Genomic DNA, 21,935 nt, shown 5'->3' with positions numbered 1-21,935 from the left:
ACACACACACACACACACACACACACACGCACGCATAGCACTTATGAGGGCGTTCTGTTGACTTTCATTCCCAGGCCAAAAAACTGTTTTTACTACTTCCATTTATCAGCCTTTCAAACTCTTCTATTAGCATCAAATATGGATGTGCCGCACATTTCCTTCCTTTTTTTGAAGAATAACCAGGATTGGTCAAAACTGGTGGTTCATTTGATAGTATGGAGTTAAAAAGACGTGAGCTTACCAGATCTGTGTAGACTGCTCTTCATCTCTGCTTGAGACTACATTAGCCACTTCTAGCAAAACACAGCCAAAAGACCATCAATTTCAATATTTGCATGTCTGACAATGTTATAGAAATGCAATGCTAAATACACAGACTACTCTTTAAAGAGAGTGTAGGATGTGGAACCACATTCTAATTCTAACTGACTGTGTTTTTGTCCTTACATCCTCACTCCTCACAATGTCATGAGTAGGCCACACACACACACACACACACACACACACACACACACACACACACACACACACACACACACACACACACACACACACAAACACACACACACACACACACACACACACACACACACACACACACACACACACACACACACACCCTCGTAACTCAAGGCTGTGCTGCTGGACTTCGGCATTGAATGTAGGTTAATGCACACTTTACACTTCCTCTCTTCAGACCCATTCTGCAGAAAGGTTGTGTGTGTTACTGTTGCTAACCCAGTATGATGTGTGTGTGTGTGTGTGCACAGTGCACACGTGTGTGTTTGTGTAATGCGTGCGTTTGTGATCTATTTCTGGTAACAAAAAATGAGTACTGATGCCAGACCTCTGAAGGAGAGTGTCTGTGGACATCCGAGAGTGGAACAACGAGCTTTGTTACCATGGTTACACGGTTGATAATTCATTAGGAAGCCCAATAAATTAAACGGCAGATTAAATGCTTAAAGATGAGTCTTCCGTGCGTATGCCAGTTCCTGTGAATTTGTCAGCGTCTGTAGCGCTTGCTGTCGTGTGACAGCGGAGAGCTTGTTAGCGTTCTGAAATCCAAACACATAAAAATCTAGTGTCCCATGATAATCCGTAATAGATTCATCAACGTCAACAAATCTAATTTGCACTTGTTTTATGACAATTACGCCCACAGCAATCTACCTACCCTCTTTATTTATTAATATGGAAGATGCCCTGATCAATTATTGATTAGAGGGGCTGTTCTTTGCTCTGCAGCACTTTTGTTGCCTCGCCGCTCGCTCCTCAGAAGCTAACACCCACAAGCAAAAGTCAGGGTGATAAAACGATGCTTCCTCCTTACTCCTGCAGCTCATTCAGGCAGTTCTGGCTGTAACCGCTGATCCATGCTACGGTTTATCTAAGGCGGCTGGGGAGGAATCCATTTCTCTGCAGAGGATGTGACAGCGTTGTGCTCTGGTCATGTGGCAAACTGTGAAAGGTCTCATCGTAGTGGAGAAGAAGAAGAAGAAGTGGAAGCATTTGAAGTATCTTTTTTTATGTCTCTGCAGGGACACGCTCTTGATGAATTGATAAATAAAGGAACATTGAGTTGATCTGAGCTTTGCTTTATAAAGCAATGCATTAGTAATGTATTCAGTACTTCATGAAAAAACAGGCACACTCAGTTCAGAAGTTTATGAGTATGTAAAAGGTGCTGACTTGGAGATTTGCACAGCTGCAAAAGATGTTTGAGCACTGAACCCTACGCTATAAATATTGATGGTTTACATATAGAAGGTTAAAAAGCTTCATGTGACAGTTTTAATAGGCTTTATGCTCATGGAGATTATCTTCTGCTCCACATGTTGGTTGGGTTAGGTTTTGTAACGTTTGAAAAACACGCTAGTAGTTCAAGTCAAGGTATGACGTCGGTCTGCTGGTGCACCACTTTGGTACAACTACTGGATGGATTACACATTTGGCTCAGACAATAAGGATTTATGGTCAAATAAAGCTATTGATGTTCCCATCAGCCTCAGCCGAACTGTATAGTGTCCCGATTCAGTGGTGGGATGCGGCTTTCAAACGACCCGGCCAAACCGACTGGTCAACAGAGGATTTCCTGTTTGGGTCACCATCGCAGCTCTTGTCGCCTGGCAACCATTTGGGGTTGACAAAAAGAATGTAGAAGAGGTAAACAACGTTTTATGATTAAAATGGAGCCAGAGATCATCATTTATTCTTTTTATTTTATATTATGATGCAGGATATGTTTCACTGCACCATTTGCACATTATATATTTCATGAATGTATTTCCACATCTCGCGCTGATGATCCGCTCTCAGTTGCCATTGAATCATTGAAATTGAATCGTTAGAGTATCATATTAGTTTCCATCCTTCTGTGAATTATAACGTATTAAGTCAGAGGGAATTCAACTACTATTATAACTCTATTATATTTGATTCTTTTTTCTAAATGACACAGAAATATACCTATGCATTATTCCCACATATTCTCTCCCAGTCATGACTATCTGAACATAATATTATATTGGAAGTGCATTTTGATGTTATTGAAATGGAAAATACAAATACTATTTTTTAACTCTGGCTCAGCTGATAGATTGTTGTTTTTGGTCGGGCTGATGCTTAATGTGGCATTGGCAATTGTATTAGCCTGAAAATGGCTGTAGCAGAGCAGCAAAGGATTGGGAGGCTGAGCAATGGTGGATGAGCGGATGAAGAGGAGGAAGGGGAAAGGAGATTGTTTTTGACCTCCACCCGATGTGGAAAACTAAAACTGTAACACTGCTGGCTGACGAGACGGAGGCAGGGAGAGACTGGTTGTTCTGGTGTGTGTATATAGTATATATGTGACTTTGGGAAGACAAATACATGTGGTTGTTGGAAGATCTTGGATTAGACCAATCTAAGAGGTTGTTAATGGACTTATCAAGATTTATTATTATTATTCGTGATAAAGAAGATACAGTTGATTGATTACAAACAGTATCTGGTATACATTTGATCAATACTACATTGATTTTTTTTTAATTATAGTGATTCTAATGAGTGAAATCCAATTTCAAAGCTATCTATGGACATGGTTACCATCTTCCTTTGTTTGAGAGGATAGTACTTCCCATGGTTGATGTTTTCACCACCAGATGCAGAAATGACCAATGAGCAATAGCAATGCTTTTTATGGATGATAATTTCATTTAGGTTTTTGAAACATTTTTCATGTAGACGCAGTGTAAATAATGACCATCTAACAGGACTGTGAGTGTGCACTGTGACGCACAGAGTGGAGATTGTGAAAGCAATCTGCCACTTGTTCTCTTCAGCTCTTCATTAAGGTATAATTATTATTTTAGTCTTGCAAGCGGCTATGCATCTTGAAGGAGCCAATCAGCATGTTAACCAAATGTGCTCTTTAATTGAATGTTCTTTATGTTTCTGCACAGGGAAGCCAGTCTGGCTTCATTCTAGGCTGCTTTCTTCTTTCTTCTTTTTTCTCTCAAATGGTCAGTGTGCCAGGGTGATGATTATTTGATTGGTCAGCTCCTTCCACAGCTTGTCTTCTATTGAATCGAAGTCTTTGGGAGATGGTTGGGTTTAAAAATGTGGAAAACTATCACAGCCGAGTGTATATTGAGAAAAAACAAGCAAGTGTAAATGAGGGGGTTCAGCCCCTCCTCCCCGTGTCCCCTGGGTATCATTTTGTCAAGGTCAACACCACGATCAACCATTCCCCGGCTGACAGCCAAACACAAAAGAGCTGCCTATTGTTCTCATGTGGTTCACAGCAAACCCCCGCTTTTCTCTCTGAGATTACTCACACCAACTGTTTCTCTACAACATAACAGAGAAACAGAGTTTCCAAAGGTGTGTGAACATTACAAAGTTGACTATTTTTAGCACTCACAATGAAAAGTCCCTGATCCACTTTGAAGCATGTAGGGTTTCTTTTTTTAGAAAATATACTCACACCAGATGAACATGCTCTCAAGTAGTTGTTTGAATACAATTTCATTGGTGATTCTCATTTTTACTCAAAATCATGGGTCAAAATGTTGGTTGAAAAGTGACCTTGGCTCAGGTAAAAACCACTCAACTTTTTTTCTGTCCGGCAATGATCAACAGTCTCTGCACGTTCTCGGTGTCGACCAGAGGAACTTTAGCCTGAGGCCCAAGAGTTGACCTCAATACAGATGAGATTTTAAGGTTTTGGGCCTCATTCTGATTGAAAATGTGCAATAATGTACCACCAATCTGCTCACATCAGGTAAAAGTGTTCCTCAAACATACGTATAAATAGTCTGATTCATCAACGAAATATGATTGCATTCCCAAAAGTGTCTTTTCAGGTGCTGATAGCAGCAGAACTCAACCGCGGATAATGTATTTTGCCACAGGCTTCATCGGGCTCATGAAAACAAAGACATTAAATCTTTTTTATTTCATTCCTTTTTTTCATTTTCAACCCAGAAATTGCAGTCAGCTGACAAAAACAGAGAAGGAACTTAAAAAACTTGCACAGTTAAGGGCTCACTTTTTCAATAATTACATAAAATCACGATCCCTTAACCAAAGAAGTGTGGTTGCTTTAACTCAAAAGACCCTTTTACAATTTAGAAACGTGACCACGTGATAACATATAGGTGTGAGCGTGCAGTTTGGCAACGATGGGGTGCAGAATTTATCTCGAGTCAATTTTCATAAACAAATATTTCAGGACGTACTCTATAATTTAGTCATATTTAAATGTAATTAATGGGAGGCAAGGTTGTTATTGTAGTGGTGGAGTCACCTCATGTACAATCTGTGATTGCCAATATTTGTATTTTTGTTGGACTGAGGGCTCATGGAGCACACATCCTTTACAGTAAACTACTTTCAGCAGTTGTTACATGTCACCATTGGCCATTTATCAATAATAATAACTCTGTTTTAAGGGGTCATATCTGCTGGATCCAGAAGTCTCATTAACCAGATGTTCAAACTGTCTTTCGGGGAAGAGAGCTTGAAGATGCAGTTCCGCACCGTTTCATCCCTGAAGTAGTGCCTCCTCCCCTGCATCCTGCTATTTGTTGAGCTGAAACGTATCCGCTGCTCTCCACGAAAGTCGCTGGTCTCTCTGAATGTCACAGACTGAATAAATGGCCCTCCATCGCTCCTATAGTAAGATAATGAGATAATGGCACTTGTCTCTAAGAGGGTGCTGAAGGGTGCTGACAGAGGGGAAAAGAAAAATGACATTCCCGTTTGGAGGAGCAATAAAATATGATAAAGGTCAAGGGGAGGGAGAACAAAAGAAACAAAGGAGGGAAGAAATTGGATTTTCTCAATGTAGGTACAGTTTTATTCTGTAGCTTCGTCGAACCTCGCTGAGATGAATTCCATTTCTTATCATCTCTTGTTGTTTTTCACTTTCAATTTCCCTATCATCTGCATGATTTCTCGGTGTTTCCGTGTTTCTCTTTTGTTCCGAACCTCTTCAGTGGCTCATCCTCTTCCTGCAGGGCACTCTTGTCACATTTCCACACAGTTATACGCAGTTTTACTGGGATCTACTCTCGGCTGACGCATTGTGACTGGAGCCAAATTTAGACCTGGATATTGTGATGACAGTGTATCCAGGCTTGGTATGAGGAGGTATCGTAAGAAGTGTTTTTTTTTAAACCTCTAAATATTGATTCTCTCTTCTTGTGTGCGTTATATTCTTGCTTTGGGAGCATTTTTATCGAAGACATCAGCTGAGAATGTTGCTAAGAAGTGGCTAAATGAGAAAACAAATTGTCGTCAAGCCAAACACGACTCTGCCTTGAACTCAATGGAGGTGATATGAAGTCATGTGACCATGGTGTAGTTCCTTTACAACCTATAATTGTTGCCTTGCATAATCTTTTAACTTCTTCTTGTATTTACTTCAAACATCATGAAACTGGTGTTAATTTGTGAAGATTACCTTACTGACAAAAAAATCTCTGTCACTGCAGACATTCTACACTGTAAATATAAGACCACCATCTTTCCCTCACCTTTATAACGTGCTTGGAGAGCCTAAACATAACCATATTAACCATGTTAATCATGCTTTAGTTGCAAAAAGAGCAGATTTGTGGCCGAAAACACGTGAAATATATGGTCAGATAACATTTTACTTATATGTTCAGTATCTACTAAACAAATAGTAATATCTAAGCGTCATTTTTTAAGATTGGTGTGTGACAGCTGTGTTATTTTGTTTCTGTTGCTGTATTGCTTCTGGTGGGACGATGTTGAATGCACTTCTCTGGTTGGTGAGGAGAATATAATGCCAATTAGACTTTCCCTGGATAATTAAAGACAACATGAATCTGCCTTCCACTCAATGCATGCTGGCTCCCCACCACTCTGACGAAGAACTAGTTGGTTAAGAAAATCAATGAATGAATAAAAGAGGTTAGCTATAGTGAATGAGGGAGGAGGCCGGTGGACGCGGACTCAGAACTTTGACCTGATGAGCAGCACTGCAGTTAAATGGATCTAACAAGCAGACAACACAGGAGGGGACGTGCCAGGACGGCCCTCGTATGGCACATCCGTCATCCCCTTGTTAGCATCTTGGCACACACACACACACACGCACACACACACACGCACACACACACACACACACACACACACACACACACACACACACACACACACACACACACACACACACACACAGACACACACACACGGGCCAGACAGCTTGCCGGGCCAGATGGCCTCTTGGTGAGGAGCAGTGAGAAGCTGCACAGAAGGGTTGGGTTGATTCGTGAACCATGACCTCCACGCGTCCCTCCTCCTGACTCCGGACAGCACGTGCATAGAAGAGGGACGGACAGAGATAAGACCAGTGTGTGGTGCCTGGTGTGGGGGTGGAGTGGTTATTGTGGAGATGTGGGGAGGGGATTATGCATACAGTGCATTGTACGTGTGGTGGGAGATTTATCTCAAACATGACCATAAGAATGGTGACCGACAGGAAATGCATGATGGATCAAATGCAAGGTTCATTGAGAATGATTCAATGTTATATTAATTCATATCAGACTCCTTTGCACATTTTCTATGTTGTGTAAACATGAAAGGGCAAATCCACAAAAGGATTGTAATTATTTTGTAGCTGCTCTATCTGCACAAATGAGACAAATAGAATCCGTGTTATTCTCACCCTTAACTTCACTGCCAATATAAAAAATTAGGTCATACGCAGACATTTGGCGGAAAATGAGTATCACTGCAAAAACAGTCCGATTCACCAAGATCAGCAGCAATAGCTACAGTGAAATAATAAGCATCGTCAGAAACATTTGAATTCCTTGCCTGAAGTTTTGAGGAACGTCTCTGCACCTCGCCACTCGCCAGTCGGGACCTGTGGGTCGCGGTCGGGCAAATTTCCATTTTCTCTTCCCCTCCACCATTAATCTGCCTTCTGCATTTTTGGGCACAGAGGCATCATTTATATTTTACCACATGGATAACTGCACTCAGCTGCAAAACTTTTATGAGCGTGTTTGCATTGCAATGTCATTTTGTGAATCCGACCTTGGGATGAGGCGGATCACGGATGCCAGTTCAATTCATGTTTTATTAATGCTATATTATGATATGATACAAAATGTTTGTTTTATTTAGACCTTATGTCCTTGTGTCGTGGTAAAATACGTTAAATAATAGATCTCAAGGGTGTTTACAAATCACATAAAGTGGATAGAAATTGGTAAGCCACATTATATCAAGTCCTACTACTAAACAATAACATTTGTGCCAACATTGTTTAATCATTATGAAAGAATATTTAAGTACTTCTTTTCAGCACTCCATGTAGCAAATACAGCTGGAAATGATGATTTCTGATAAGAAAAAAGGAGAGGGGCCCATTCATATTGCCTTTGGACTCTTTGTGTGTGTGTGTGTGTGTGTGTGTGTGTGTGTGTGTTCAGATAAAGAGGAGCAGGTTGGAAATGTGGGTGTGGCGACAGTGGAGCAGATTCATCACAGCTTGGCATGTGTGTAACAGTATGTGTGTTTTCTTTGTCCTGTCTTTCTTATTTACCAGTGACATGATGCACACACACACACACACACACACGCACACACGCACACACACACACACACACACACACACACACACACACACACACACACACACACACACACACACACACACACACACACACACACACACACACACACAAACATGAGAGTGTGGTCAGACCACAGTTGCATTATTTAGGACCACGGAGGTTAAAAGCGAATTAACCCATGTTTACATGTTGCACAGCTTCAGCGTGATTAACACCAGCAGTTAATCTGTGCCGTCGCTGTGGGACCAAGATATGCTGTACGCTGCATCCACGCTGACATTTTCTCTGCTGCTGGTCATCTTTAAACATGCAAATGATCTTGATGGTATACAAAACAGCTGCTCGTGGTATAGGGAATATTTTAAACAGTCAATATACGTCCCCTCTCTCTCCTCTGTGGTAATTAAAGAGAACATTCAGAGGAAGTCCTCCATTTAGGAGAGAGAAATGGAGACAATATATACACACACACACACACACACACACACATATATATATATATATATATATATGGCTTTAGGCTAGAGTTGGACATAGTCTGAGCATCCAGGGGGGTTACATGATTACATAACCGATGAGTTATACTGGTTGTACAGTTTGCCCTTCAGCCTTATACAGTGTTCTGACAGATACATTATATAATATCGAGATGACGTTATATGTAATTTCTATCAGGGAGTAGTGCCATGTCCAGGAAAATGATTTATATGCTTTTAAAGGGCAAGTTTTCCTTGACTAAATAAAACGTATACGTTTTTAGAGTTCTGGGTCAATCAGCTGGTTGACTGTAGCCGTTGTCATTATTTGTGAGAATTTGATTGGACCAAAAAATGTGTAATTTGTGTCATAAAGAGTACTGAAGCTGTTTGAAAAATTCTACCCTTTAAAAAATGTTATTTAAATTGTGATGTTTCTTTCTTTGTGTGCGTCTGCAGTGCCAGATATCCCAGGCCCTGAACGGTGTCTCCGACAAAGCTAAAGATGCCAAGGAGTTCCTGGTTCAACTCAAGAACATGCTTCAGCTGATACAGGTAACACACCACTGTGCACTTTAACTGGTTTTACTGGCAATTTATAAAAGAAGAGGCAGCTACCAATGTTCTCCATTAATATCAAATGCTCAGCCTGATCAAACTATTTAGAATCAATATAACCCTATTGGGAAAGAATATCCTCTAATATTAGCTAATATTCGAAACCTGCACCCGCACCCTTAATCAAAATGCAGCAATAAAACGTTAGCAAATCCAACAGAAATTGAAGAAAACTGAATGGATCTGGTGCCTCAATGCAGCAGCAAACTTCACTGAGTCAAGAGAGCAAGGAAGAGTCTCTTCTATTTCACGTCCTTTTGCTTTTTCAAAAACATACCGTAAATATGATATAGTACACGCTGGATGCAGAAAATGTGCTGATATCTAGTTGGGACACAACTCTTGTGTGTTTTTCTCAGGCACCACTTCTGAAAGTGGTTGTTTAAAGCCTCAGGATTTCTACATTGCGGTCTCCGGATCTCCATGAAGGTCTGGCTGTGCGAGATTGTACCAGAACCGATATCCATGTCTGATCAGTTGCCTCCACATGGAGAGGTCTTTACATAATTTACATCAGAAGCACTGGTGTTTTTTCTAGACTAAACACATTTTGCTTTGGGGATGCTGGTAATGAGTAATAAGCTCCAAATAAATCAGTCACAGAGACACATTTGGACTCATCCACTGAATCACTAAACTAGAAACAAACCATAGCAGCCAAATGTGTCGAGTGTGTGTAAAATAATAATAATGTGTGTCTGTACAGGTGTTAGTTTTCCCTGTAGACAGCATTGCTGTGCAACTGCATCTGCCAGTCATGCACTCATTTAAAAAAAATGTGGGATTGAGGAATAAATATCTGCAGCACTCATCCTCTTATAAACCGAACTCTGTCCCACAGTAAAGGAAGCGTGATTGGAAATCACTACAATCCAAGACCTCATCTCCTTATCATGTGGGCTCTCTGCAGAGACACAAATGCCCCTGTGGATCCTTTGTGTATTAAATGCCATCTACTGTATGCAGAGAGCTATGGTGCATTTTATGATCTGTTAGGATGGATAGATATGCTTTGCATTGAACATGCATGGTTGTATGTGGGTGCTGATCAAATATTTTTTGATGTTAAGTCTCCACCTGAAAAGTAACAAGTTACTCCAGAGTACAAATACAGTGCAGTGAAAAGTGCACTTCTTCTGATGGAGTAAAGTAAAGTACGTCAAAATTTAAGTTACTTTCCATTCCAGTTAAAATCTCACTTTTTAAATGTTATCTCCTAAATGTGTTCCTTTAAAGATGAAGAAGAGGAAACATTTTTGTAAATCAGGATTGTTGTTATATTTAATGCATGTCATAGAAAATCTCTAGTAAATCTCTAACAAACCTCTAAACTTTCGTAACTATTGACCATGTGTGGCTGAGTGCGAGCAAAGCCCTGCTCCCAAATCTGGTAAAAAGTCCTAATAAAGCTGTGAAAAAAGCAGTGGTGTTGTCCACGTGCTCTCGGCCATGTTTTACGAGGAACAGTATCAATGTGTGTCTGGGGGGAATATAGCGGCAGATGGTAAATATGATGTATTATTTATTTTTGTCTGCAGTTATTCACACGGTACATAGAAATGTTTGTGTGGTGGAAACAAAAATGGAACGAGATCTGCTTGCTAAATTAACACGTCGGTGACAAACACAAGCAGCCAGTGATGCAGCAGATCTATTTCAGTAACAGTGTTTTATTGATTATTTCTGAGAGCCTGTAATGGGAGTGACTTTGGGACCCCATAAATTAGCTTTATTTCAGCAAATGCGTCCCATTCAATACGACGTCTTGGTGATTTTTGCCCCATCTGATTGTGTGTGTGTGTGTGTGTGTGTGTGTGTGTGTGTTTCATCAGGAGAACGGCGTGGAGTTCGAAGCGTGCCTCGTGGCCCAGTGTGACTCTCTTATCGAGGCACTCACCAGACAGAAAGCCAAGCTGCTCACCAAAGTCACCAAGGAGAAGGAGTACAAGCTAAAGGTGAGGCTGATTGATCTCTAAGTTGTTGTCGCTGTGCAGCTGCAGGTCCGCCCAACCCTCCAGGGAACCTTCTAACAGGTACAAACACACAGACACAAAGAAGTTCACTGTCTGCCTGCCTCTCTCCGTCTATGCCAGCACTTCTTCATGTTTATCTCAGTGTATCAGCAACAGCATAACCATGAGGAGATTGAACAAAACGGGAGCTATTCAATATTACTTGTCTGTTAGTCTTTCATGGGAATCAACCATGTGAATATGTTTTATCCAGTAGATTTTAGGGGAAATATCCATATATATAAATATATAATTATATAAGCAACAATCAAATTACAGCCATCCTCTCAAATACACGTATCCTCATCGGTTTGTATGACATCTTCCGAAAAGTTATTTCTGATATTTTGTGGGTTCTCCGACGAATATCTAGCAACACGTGTCCGTTTCTGCTGGTTACAGTCTTTTCAAAATAATCTTCCGTCTTCACAGGAAACAACTTAGTTAGGTGTAGGAAAAGATTGTGGGTTTTGGTGATGATAGCTAAGGAAGAGGCAAAGGTTTCTCAGATACAAACGGGAGACCTAAAATCACTGATGTGAACCACAAAGTTCTGTTCTACTTATGAGAGATAACAGTGAGTACATTGCTTAAAGGAGGCTGAATTAGAAAAATATGTTTTCAGTCTCAGCTCCTAAATAAATGATTTCCAACCAGCGGGGTAGTTTTTCACTTCCCTCTGTAAATCCTCCGCTGGGGTTTTCCTAAGTCGTAGTGTATCACATGGACGCCTGCCCAGCCTCAACGTGCCTGCCGACCGACTGACTGTCTGGCTGGTGGCGGGGAAGGAGGAGGGGGTGTGTTTGGACGGAAGCCCCAAGGACAGCTGTTGTCATTATCTGCAAGCTGGGGATTGAGATTTAGCCAGAGGGCAAAGAGCTGGAGGCAGCGCCGACGCTGGAACGGGAGAACAATAGCTGCTTGCAGATGGCTGATAAATGTTTTTACATTCAGAAATATTTAGGACATTGTTTCTAAAAAAAAAAAAAAAAAAAGAATTAACAGGCTCCTATTTATGTTAGAAATTATACAAGTAATGCTTTATTGAATCAGGCATCGGGCATTAATTATGATTTTCAAGATTCATTAAACATTTGGCAGTGAACATAGGAGAGAGATAAAAAAAAAGAAGATAAATGAATAATCAATGCAAGGATGTATTATAATCCTTTCCTTACTGTAAACCTTTCAAAACAATGTATTTTACATGGAAAATAGAAATTTAAACAAATCAAGACCACAATTAAATGAAAATTGGCTAATGAAAGAAGTTCCCAAAAATAAAGAATAACTCTAAAGAAACAAAAAACACATAAAACATGGCGAAATATAACTAGCTGGTCCTTGAAGTGCTTTAAATATATACAGTAAAGTCTTTAAACTTATGAATTATTTAAAAAACAAACAGTTGTGATTTTTAGCGACTGAAAGCACAACATTTATTTTGGCTTAAGCCTGAATACAGTGAATTACAATATCAAGACGCAGTCAAAGGCATGCATGACCATCTCAAGATCAGCACGAGAGGAGAAAGACTTTTTTTTAAGCTCATGCAAGTACTCAAACCTGTGCAGGTGCCTGGATGTGTATATTTACTGTTGCTTTGTATCAAAATTCAAATGAATATTTGATTATATTTTAAATGGCTCATGTTCACATTGTGCAAATTAAATTTTAACCAGGAATCTTCACACGTGAGTTCTTAGTTTATCCGTTTTTCACACCACACCTGCAAGTAAAAAAACAAGATACAACCTCTTCTCCATATATTAATTATGGGACTGAACACAGCTTGTGTTCTTGGACAACTTCAAACTAAATGTAAGTTATGCAACTGCAGTTCTAAGAGAGCTGTTTTTCATTTAGCAGTGTCAGTGGACGGAGCGGGTTTTAAAAAAGATGATCTATTTCAGTGGATCTTCATGTTCTTGTAGTGTGAACTCTTTGGCCTTTCCTTTGCCCTCTCCTATTTTTTCAAAAGCACTTACATGCCTTTTAATCTGTGTTTGTAGATACGTTGCAGCTTTGGCCCGGCACAAACCATAAAAAAAACCCCTAAAAATATTGAAAGACTGAGCACCAAAGCTAAGCTAAATTCCTTGAAAGCAACATATCTTGATTTCCTCAGACAGACAGACAGACAGTGTAGGGAGTGCATGTGTTGTCAGACATTCTATAACATTCAATACATTTCAAAATGTGTAAAGAATTTCAGTACACACACACACACACACACACACACACACACACACACACACACACACACACACACACACACACACACACACACACACACACACACTACTTCGTTTTATCCATAATCCAGCGGCTGATGGATTAATATTCACTTCTCATACAGATGAGCGTGTGTCTGAGTCCTTCTCTCAATGAGATTAAGCTTCATCCGATCTCGGTTATTGAAATCAGAAGCCAATTCTGCCTCTTCTTTTTTTTGGGGGGATCAAACCTGGCAGTTTTTTTTAACGGTATACAAAATGCAAAACCGAGAGGATCCTTTAATACCTTCAATAAAGACAGCTGAAACACAAGCTGCATATTTAAGTATACGTTTTTGTATTTTCTATGTTTTCCTGTATTTTGTCATTTTCTACACTATAATACTGTAGAAAAGTGCTCGTCCGTAGTTTTCTGTACTGCAAAGACCGAGCACTTTCACTATCAATATCAACCCGAAATATTGCTCCAACCTGACCTTAAACGTTCAGAGTGTGATGCCGAGGCTGTGAGTCACGTCAGCTGTGTGTCTGGTGTCTCAAATCTGGGTTTGTATTTACATGTTTCAGTATTCATACCCTCAATATTCATTTCAGATGCATGTGGAACATCCTGAAAAAGCCTGCAGGAGCGCGTGGGAGCGAGCCGACGGCACATCTCAGTGGGACACAAGGAAATTGAAATACATTTGAGATTCACGCTTCACGCTTCACACTTCATGTTGTTTACACAGGAGATAAGAGCCGGGGTTTTAGCCAGCCTGAATTGAAAAGCAAAATTTCACCTGGTAAATAATTTAGGTGTGTGTGTTTTGCGATAGGTGAGTTATTGCTGCTTGAGAGTGTCAAGGTGATATATAGCCCTAAAAATACACAATTTATTTCATTCCTTTGCCTTTCATGACCTTAACCTTCCTAATCCCAAATCGTGAACTCTCGAAGACTCAAGAAAAATCTTTTTCAACACATGCACGACCAAAACATATCACTGCTTCTCTAAATCAACGGACAAGTTATGAATATTGTGATTCTGATTGAAATGTGTACATTAAATGCACGAATGAAGATATAGCATGAAGGTAAAGTTTATATTCTGTATATAGCATCTTTCTCCATCAGACATCACAAAGAGAAAAGCAAGACAAATAACAGACATAGTAAATCAAACAGAAAAAAAGTAAGGCATAAGCACGTATTTACAGTTTTTTTTTTATTTATTTTGACCAGTTTCTGTCCCATATTCTGCTGTTTGCTTCCTCACTCAGACTCGTCGCTGCAGCTCAGATTGTAGATTGTTTTGGTCCTCTAGGTTGACTCTTCATGCTCTTCATATTTAAATCCATACACCAGTTGACAGGTGAATAATTAACTGTGATCTCATTAGCCATCAAATCAACGAGGGGCCTATTTTCTATACAATGTCTAATTAACTCTCTTATTCATTTAGGCAGCCAATGCTTAACGGTGAAATTAAATATCTTGGATTCTCCAACATCGCAAAGCCGAGTCCGTCTATTCTCTTGCTTCACCTTTTGAAGGTTGATTTATCTCCCACAGACACACGTATACATGTTTAGTACATATTATATACATTACATGTATCTGTTGTACTTCTAGCAGCTAATTAAATATCTGCGGCCGGTTGAAATGTGGTGCAGTTATTATCTGATGTAAACAAAAGGCTAATAAGGCGGTGACAGTTCGCTGAGTTTCAATTAGCCATGAACAACTGGTTGTGACGCCCGTCCAAATCTCATTTCCCTGCTGCTCAGGGTTCAGCCAGCAGTGTGTGTGTGTGTGTGTGTGTGTGTGTGTGTGTGTGAGATAGAAATACAAAGATGGCTGATGTGATGGTGTGCCAGGAACGCTATGGGATTGTGAAAAATGTCTTCCAAATATGGAATTATACAGTCCTGCTGTCTGTTTTGCTTGCCAGCCACTAAGTCACCTCCACCTGATCCACACCCATCCGCCCACCTGCTCCCCATCCCCCAAATACACTCCAGTTACATACAACCACACGCTGCCAGTCCAGACTTCCAGACTTCCTCTGTCGGCTCCTAAATGCCTGCATATGTCACATATTCACACATTTCATTTTCTCAACCAGATTATCTATTGAGCAACTATGTCTGCCATCCGGACTGTAAGTCCTCGATATTATGTTATTGGACTTGGTGATTAATTTGTGTTGGTCGTGCTCCATTTGGTCAAGCCCTGGTCAAACCCTGGTGGGATGGAGTGAAGGAAACATATGAGGCGGTCAGTATGATATTGAATCAGCTGATGATCAAACAGCAGCTGGTAGTAGAGAGTCTGTGATAAACTTTAATTGAACATTTTTACCACCAGGAAATCTTTTCTACTCGGATTCAGCCACGGCACGCTGTGTGACTAATGGAATTATTAGTCTGCATTATTTGTGATGAGATATGAGAGCTGACCGGAAACAAACATGTCGACTTGAGCCTTTACATTTAGGAATAATCGTGTCTCTTTAGTGAATGTGACTTGCTTTCCACGTCCTTTTCCCTCTCTGCAACATGACAGAAGCACTGCTCTGTAACATGACTTTTAACATCTCCTTTCTCTGATCCGTGTCTTTGTCGAAGGTGGTGCGCGACCAGATCACCCACTGCACCATGAAACTACGTCAGACCACCGGCATGATGGAGTACTGCCTGGAAGTCCTCAAAGAGAATGATCCCAGTGGATTCCTCCAGGTATCCGACCAACCATAAGTGTGTGTGTGTGAGATTGCATGAGTGTAAGTGCATCTGAAAGAAACGACTTCATCAAATCCAGATGAAATAAAACATTTTTAGTCCTTTGGGTGAGGTTCACCTTTTGCTTGTTTGACAAGCTCCTATTTAAGTAGTGTGTATGCCCAAAATGGAAACTTTTCACAACATCTTTGTTTATCTGTAAATATATTTTTATTAATAACAATGCCCCTGAAGATATAAAAACCAAATCAACCAAAGAGTGGCACCAGCGATATCTAAATATGAATTCTGGTTTGAGTCTCTTCAGGGGGATTGCAGAACATCACGAAAAAAGATATACAAACAACCATCTCTATTAAAACTTAAGCTAAGATGTAACTTTCATAGACCACACCCGAGGCAATACAGTATGGGGTCTAACTGTACATTAAAAATAAATCACTTTTTCTGAATTATTTACTACCGACGTTGTAAATGTGAAAGTTGAAAGGAAGAAGTGAGCATGAAACGTACTTCCTTTGAGCTTAAGAGGAGAAACCAGCTTTGCAGGGAGCCTCTGATGTTTTTTGGAGCCACCAACGCTAAAAACACAGCACAGAGGAGCAGGGCTGAGAATAACAACAGACATTCTCGCCTGCATTCATACACAAACACACACAATGGAACAGGATGTGTCTGATTTTCTTAGCTGATCTGTTTTTAATTGACCTGACATGTTTAGTTGTCTGCAGGCTCAGATGCTCGGCGGCCGATCAATAGTTAAAGATCCGTGTATTGTTAGGTCAAAATGAGAAAGGCCAGATGTGACATGTGCACCTGCTGAGAAGAATGAGGTCAGAGTGTAGGTTTAATGTCCTGTTTGGGGTCTGGGCTGCACATTTATTTAAAGCATAGCAAACTAGAAAGTTTATATGAATACAACCCGTTTCGCCGCATCTTCTCACCGATTGGCCTGTAAAGCGCCGTAAAACACGTCTAATTCAATCTCAAAAACCAGCTGTAAATTTGGCGTATAAGCCGCTTCATACAATGTCTGTCCACGTAGCAGCGGCTAAGTTGTGGTGAGGTACAGCAGTGTGTGTGTGTGTGTGTACTGTAGTATGGGCATTTTACCAAAGGAATGTGGGTCAACCTCACACAAATCACCTCAAAAACAAACCCAATGGAAAGTGTCCTCATTATGTTCTAAATGAGAGAAAACAAGTCCTCGGGAATAAATGGAAGGTTTTGAAAAGTGTCTAAATATCCTACCAAATATGCCTTTTTAGCTATTTTTAGTGACAAGACTACGGTTAGTACAAGCCTATATCATGGTTCAGATTTCACCATGCTGGTTGTTTCCCTCGAAGCAAAACAGAAAATAAACACACACAAAAACCCCACATATAATATATGAATGGTAAGAATTTATTATCATCATATCCTTGGTCTGGTCCTATTCTACCTAGGTCTGGTCTGGTTCTACCCAGATCTGGTCTTATTCTACCTAGGTCTGGTCTGGTTCTACCTAGATCTGGTCTTATTCTACCTAGGTCTGGTCAGGTTCTACCCAGATCTGGTCTTATTCTACCTAGGTCTGGTCTGGTTCTACCTAGGTCTGGTCTGGTTCTACCCAGATCTGGTCTTATTCTACCTAGGTCTGGTCTGGTTCTACCTAGGTCTGGTCTGTTCTACCTAAGTCTGGTCTGGTTCTACCTAGGTCTGGTCTGTCCTACCTAGGTCTGGTCTGGTTATACATAGGTCTGATCTGTTCTACCTAGGTCTGGTGCGGTTCTACCTAGGTCTGGTCTGGTTCTACCCAGATCTGGTCTTATTCTACCTAGGTCTGGTCTGGTTCTACCTAGGTCTGGTGCGGTTCCATCTAGGTCTGGTCTGTTCTACCTAAGTCTGGTCTGGTTCTACCTAGGTCTGGTCTGGTGCTACATAGGTCTGATCTGTTCTGTCTGGTGCGGTTCTACCTAGGTCTGGTCTGGTTCTACATAGGTCTGGTCTGATTCTACCTAGGTCTGGTCTGGTTCTACCTAGGTCAGGTCTGGTTCTACATAGGTCTGATCTGTTCTGTCTGGTCTGGTTCTACATAGGTCTGATCTGTTCTACCTAGGTCTGGTGCAGTTCTACCTAGGTCTGGTCTGGTTCTACCTAGGTCTGGTGCGGTTCTACCTAGGTCTGGTCTGGTTCTAACCAGGTGTTCAGCCTGTCAAATAACAATTACAAAACACTCAAAAGTAATTTTGATTTCAAATTCAAGTAACAGAAATAATGCAAGTCCAACCCTTTAGCTGCATTCATGGCTGTTTCCATTTCTGCTTCTGTTTATGAATCATTTCTCTTCCTGAAGACCGATAGCAGGAAAGAAATAGAGTAAGGTGAACGGAAGAGATGAAATAAAGATCAAAGAGACTCCTGAGGGACACACACACACACACACACACACACACACACACACACACACACACACACACACACACACACACACACACATCGCCTTGCTTCCATTTTATCTGAATATTTTATAATGTATTGATTATGTGGTCCTTTATGGTTGCTAATTACAACTACAGTTTCTGGTTATCATTATTAGTCAGTAGAGAAACATAAATGCAAACAGTTTGATGTGATCTGAAGCAGGAAAATGAATCTTAATGGAACAATTTGCGTTGTAATCCTCGAGGATGAATTTCCAAGTCAAGTAGATCTCATCACAATTTTTTTTGCAGTTGAGAGTAGTTTAACGTAATGTATTCACTTTTTCTCCCTTGAGGCTTGAAGCTCTTTACCAGCAGATGAGGGGTCTAATTCTTAGCCTTAAATATTTGAGCTGCACTAATGCCTGCCTCATTTCGCTTGTCAGAGTCAATGTAATAAAGCCGGGCTAATGGAACTGATCCCAGAACAGAGAAGCTGCTCTGTATGCAAACATGAATTTAGTTATTCTATTCAGATGTTTTCATTTCCTGTTCGTTGACTGTACATGTATTTTCACATGCTTTTCATCATGTTTATCACATGTTAGATTTAATCTTTTCAACATAGGTATGTCTGCACACCTTAACTTGTGTGTGTGTGTGTGTGTGTGTGTGTGTGTGTGTGTGTGTGTGTGTGTGTGTGTGTGTGTGTGTGTGCATAGATCTCAGATGCTCTGATCAAGCGGGTGACATCGTCTCAGGACCAGTGGGTGAAAGGAGCCCTGGAGCCAAAAGTAGGCCCCGAGTATGACCTCACCCTCAACACCGACTCGCTGCTTCAGACCATCCTGCAGCTGGACTTCTGCCAGGGCAAAGGTGAACACACAATACCGCACACTCCTGTGTAGTATTATTCATGAGATCATTGTATATTCTCTATATAAACATTTGTTGTATTTAAAGTATTACTCCATCGGTTTAGGCTCGTCAATTCTTAAAGCCATCAACATCAATGTAGCTGAGGGCCAGATATTCCTTGCATTTCCTATAGTGCAACTCACTTGTATCATGATGCTGCATTAACAAATTATGAAAGCGACAATATCTCCCACTTGATGAAAAGAACCACATACATTTAAGGGGCAACAAATGGCTGCAAAAACGCCATCGCTGGCAGTGAAAAATCAATTAAATCAAATCCAAAATGAACGCTAATAAAATCCATTCAGTTAATTTAAAAGGAGCTATATTAAGTTTTAACCGTAACGCGGCAAAAGTAAACTAACGTAGGCTAATTAGATGATGCAATTACAAGGCTAGCGGAGGTGGTGACCATCTTGGAATGCTGCTTTACCCTCCCATGTCAGAATACCGGGTGGTTTCCCTGTTCTTTCTATATTGCTGACATTGTGTTTATGCAGCATTGGACCCTCCCTGCTTGGTAAACATCCATAGGTAATTTACACTCTTCCACCTGAGCCACGGAAGACTTTGTCAGAGGCTAAGTAGTTGTCAGAGGCTAAGTAGTCCAGTCAATTGTGTTTATATTGCCCTGTATCACAAATCATACAGTATCAGGAAATAAGGAACGTGTCCTCTCCCTGGAGGGACAGATGTGCAATGGATGTCCCATTGGGTGCCCCCTGAAACAGGCTCCATAAATAAATGAACTTGACAAGCATAAACATAGACAAGCATCCTTAACCTGAAGCCAAAAAATGCCCCATCATGTCATATTTGATAACCAATAAACATTTACTTTTTGTCACTCCTCCCTTCCGAGGTTTCTTCAAAGCTGCACAACAATCATGAGCTATTTATCGGCTGTTGCTACCCGGCAACCAGTTGGTGTGCATGAGTAAACACAGTGTCCTTTACATTAATTCTGCTGCAGCCTCAGAGATTACCCACGTGTATTGTTAATGCACATTAAATATACAATAAGCACTATGCATATTTTATTCTGAGTCTGCTCCACTGAGGCAGTAAACATCAGGTGTTTTCCTTTGCTGACGTGGATTCTCATTAAAATACTAAATAATGCTCATTATTCTTTTGACTTTATATTACGTGCAGTCATTTGTGTGCTTAGCGAGTTATTATGCAACATTTATTCAAAACGCATCGCGATGCATGGCAAATATTACAAGGTCATGCCCTGCTTGAGTCGCGCTTGAAGGAGACTTTCTCTAATTTGACCTCCAGTCAAGTGAACCTGAGGAGGTTTCAAAGTAGTAGGGAGGATCCGGTCGCCCCTCCTTTGTTCTTCAAGGCCATTGACATGAAACCAATCTGTACATTTCCCTGCCTTCACATCCCACCGATCATCTGGAACAAAGAGACATAAATGTGGAGCATTTGGTTTGAAATGTGGTCCATGTTGGATTAGCACGGGACATCTGAACTGAATGAGTTGCTCTGGATTACATTTTACGTTTTTAAGTAAGTCTTAGTGTCCCTCTGTAAATCAAAAACCTCTTATAAATTCAACCAACTAAACTATAACAATACAAATAAATAATACAAACATACTGACTTCCAAGGAAACGATTTGGTAATAAAGCATCTGTCTTTAGTTTAGTTGCCTAAACGCTGTTTAGCATTATTTATTTACTCAGCCTAAAGTCAAATTTATGTTTAGTGAACTTAAAAATGGAAGTAGCCCAAAATATATCTACCCGAATTCTTAGAAAATTGACTAACCTCAGTGTCCTCAATGGTTGCTACGACCCTGTTTAAAATGTTGTCCTGCCGCTTCTTATCTATCATATACAACCTCAGGATACTTTACAAAAACAGCGAAAACACATTTCAGTCCTACGGTGAAAAACAACAATTTAGGTTGATGTTAAAAATGAAGACCTTTTGATTTAAACTCTTACTGTGTATGAGATTCTCCAGTGAATATGGACCGCTTGTCATGATTCTCATACATTCTCTCTCCGCCATGTCAGTTGTAGCTGCTTTCTTTGCCGTCTTCTGTCCTCTTTTATTAAAAAAACGCAATACGACGTCATATTTCCAGATGTGCAGGAGAATCCATTATTGAAACAAATGCAGGCAGCAGACAGTGGTGAGGCTGAGCTGGAGCCAGAGAGCCCAGGAGGTATTTCAGAGACTCTACTTTTCACAGTGAACCTCTGTTTCCTTTCCTTGAATTGATTTTGTCACTCCTTCCTCGTCCCTCAGCCCCGACTCCAGTTGGAAGTTTGCCAGTCTTTTTGTCCCACAGCGTCTACCTGGTCTCTGCATGCTTCTTGTTTTCCAGCTCCCCTCCAATGAAGGGCACCTCTGCAGAAAAGTACTGCCCTCACTGGAACACTGGAACACAACGTTTCCAAATAACACGCAGAATACTTTGTCGC

At 40.6% G+C, this 21,935-nt stretch overlaps 1 protein-coding gene across 1 annotated transcript in view; it reads left to right on the top strand.

Moving 5' to 3' along the window:
* trim67 (tripartite motif containing 67) overlaps positions 1-21,935 on the top strand; it is a 36,577-nt gene that overhangs the window by 7,921 nt on the left and 6,721 nt on the right. The window contains exons 2-5 of the mRNA XM_084030887.1: positions 9,035-9,130; positions 11,026-11,148; positions 16,052-16,162; positions 19,293-19,446. Coding sequence (XP_083887013.1) covers positions 9,035-9,130; positions 11,026-11,148; positions 16,052-16,162; positions 19,293-19,446 — 484 coding nt within the window. The remainder of the gene's footprint in view (positions 1-9,034; positions 9,131-11,025; positions 11,149-16,051; positions 16,163-19,292; positions 19,447-21,935) is intronic.

Source organism: Eutrigla gurnardus (assembly GCF_963514095.1).
Source record: "Eutrigla gurnardus genome assembly, chromosome: 16".
Classification (NCBI taxonomy): domain Eukaryota; kingdom Metazoa; phylum Chordata; class Actinopteri; order Perciformes; family Triglidae; genus Eutrigla; species Eutrigla gurnardus.
Note: the sequence above shows the minus strand (reverse complement) of the source record. Positions and strands in the feature narration are given on the sequence as shown.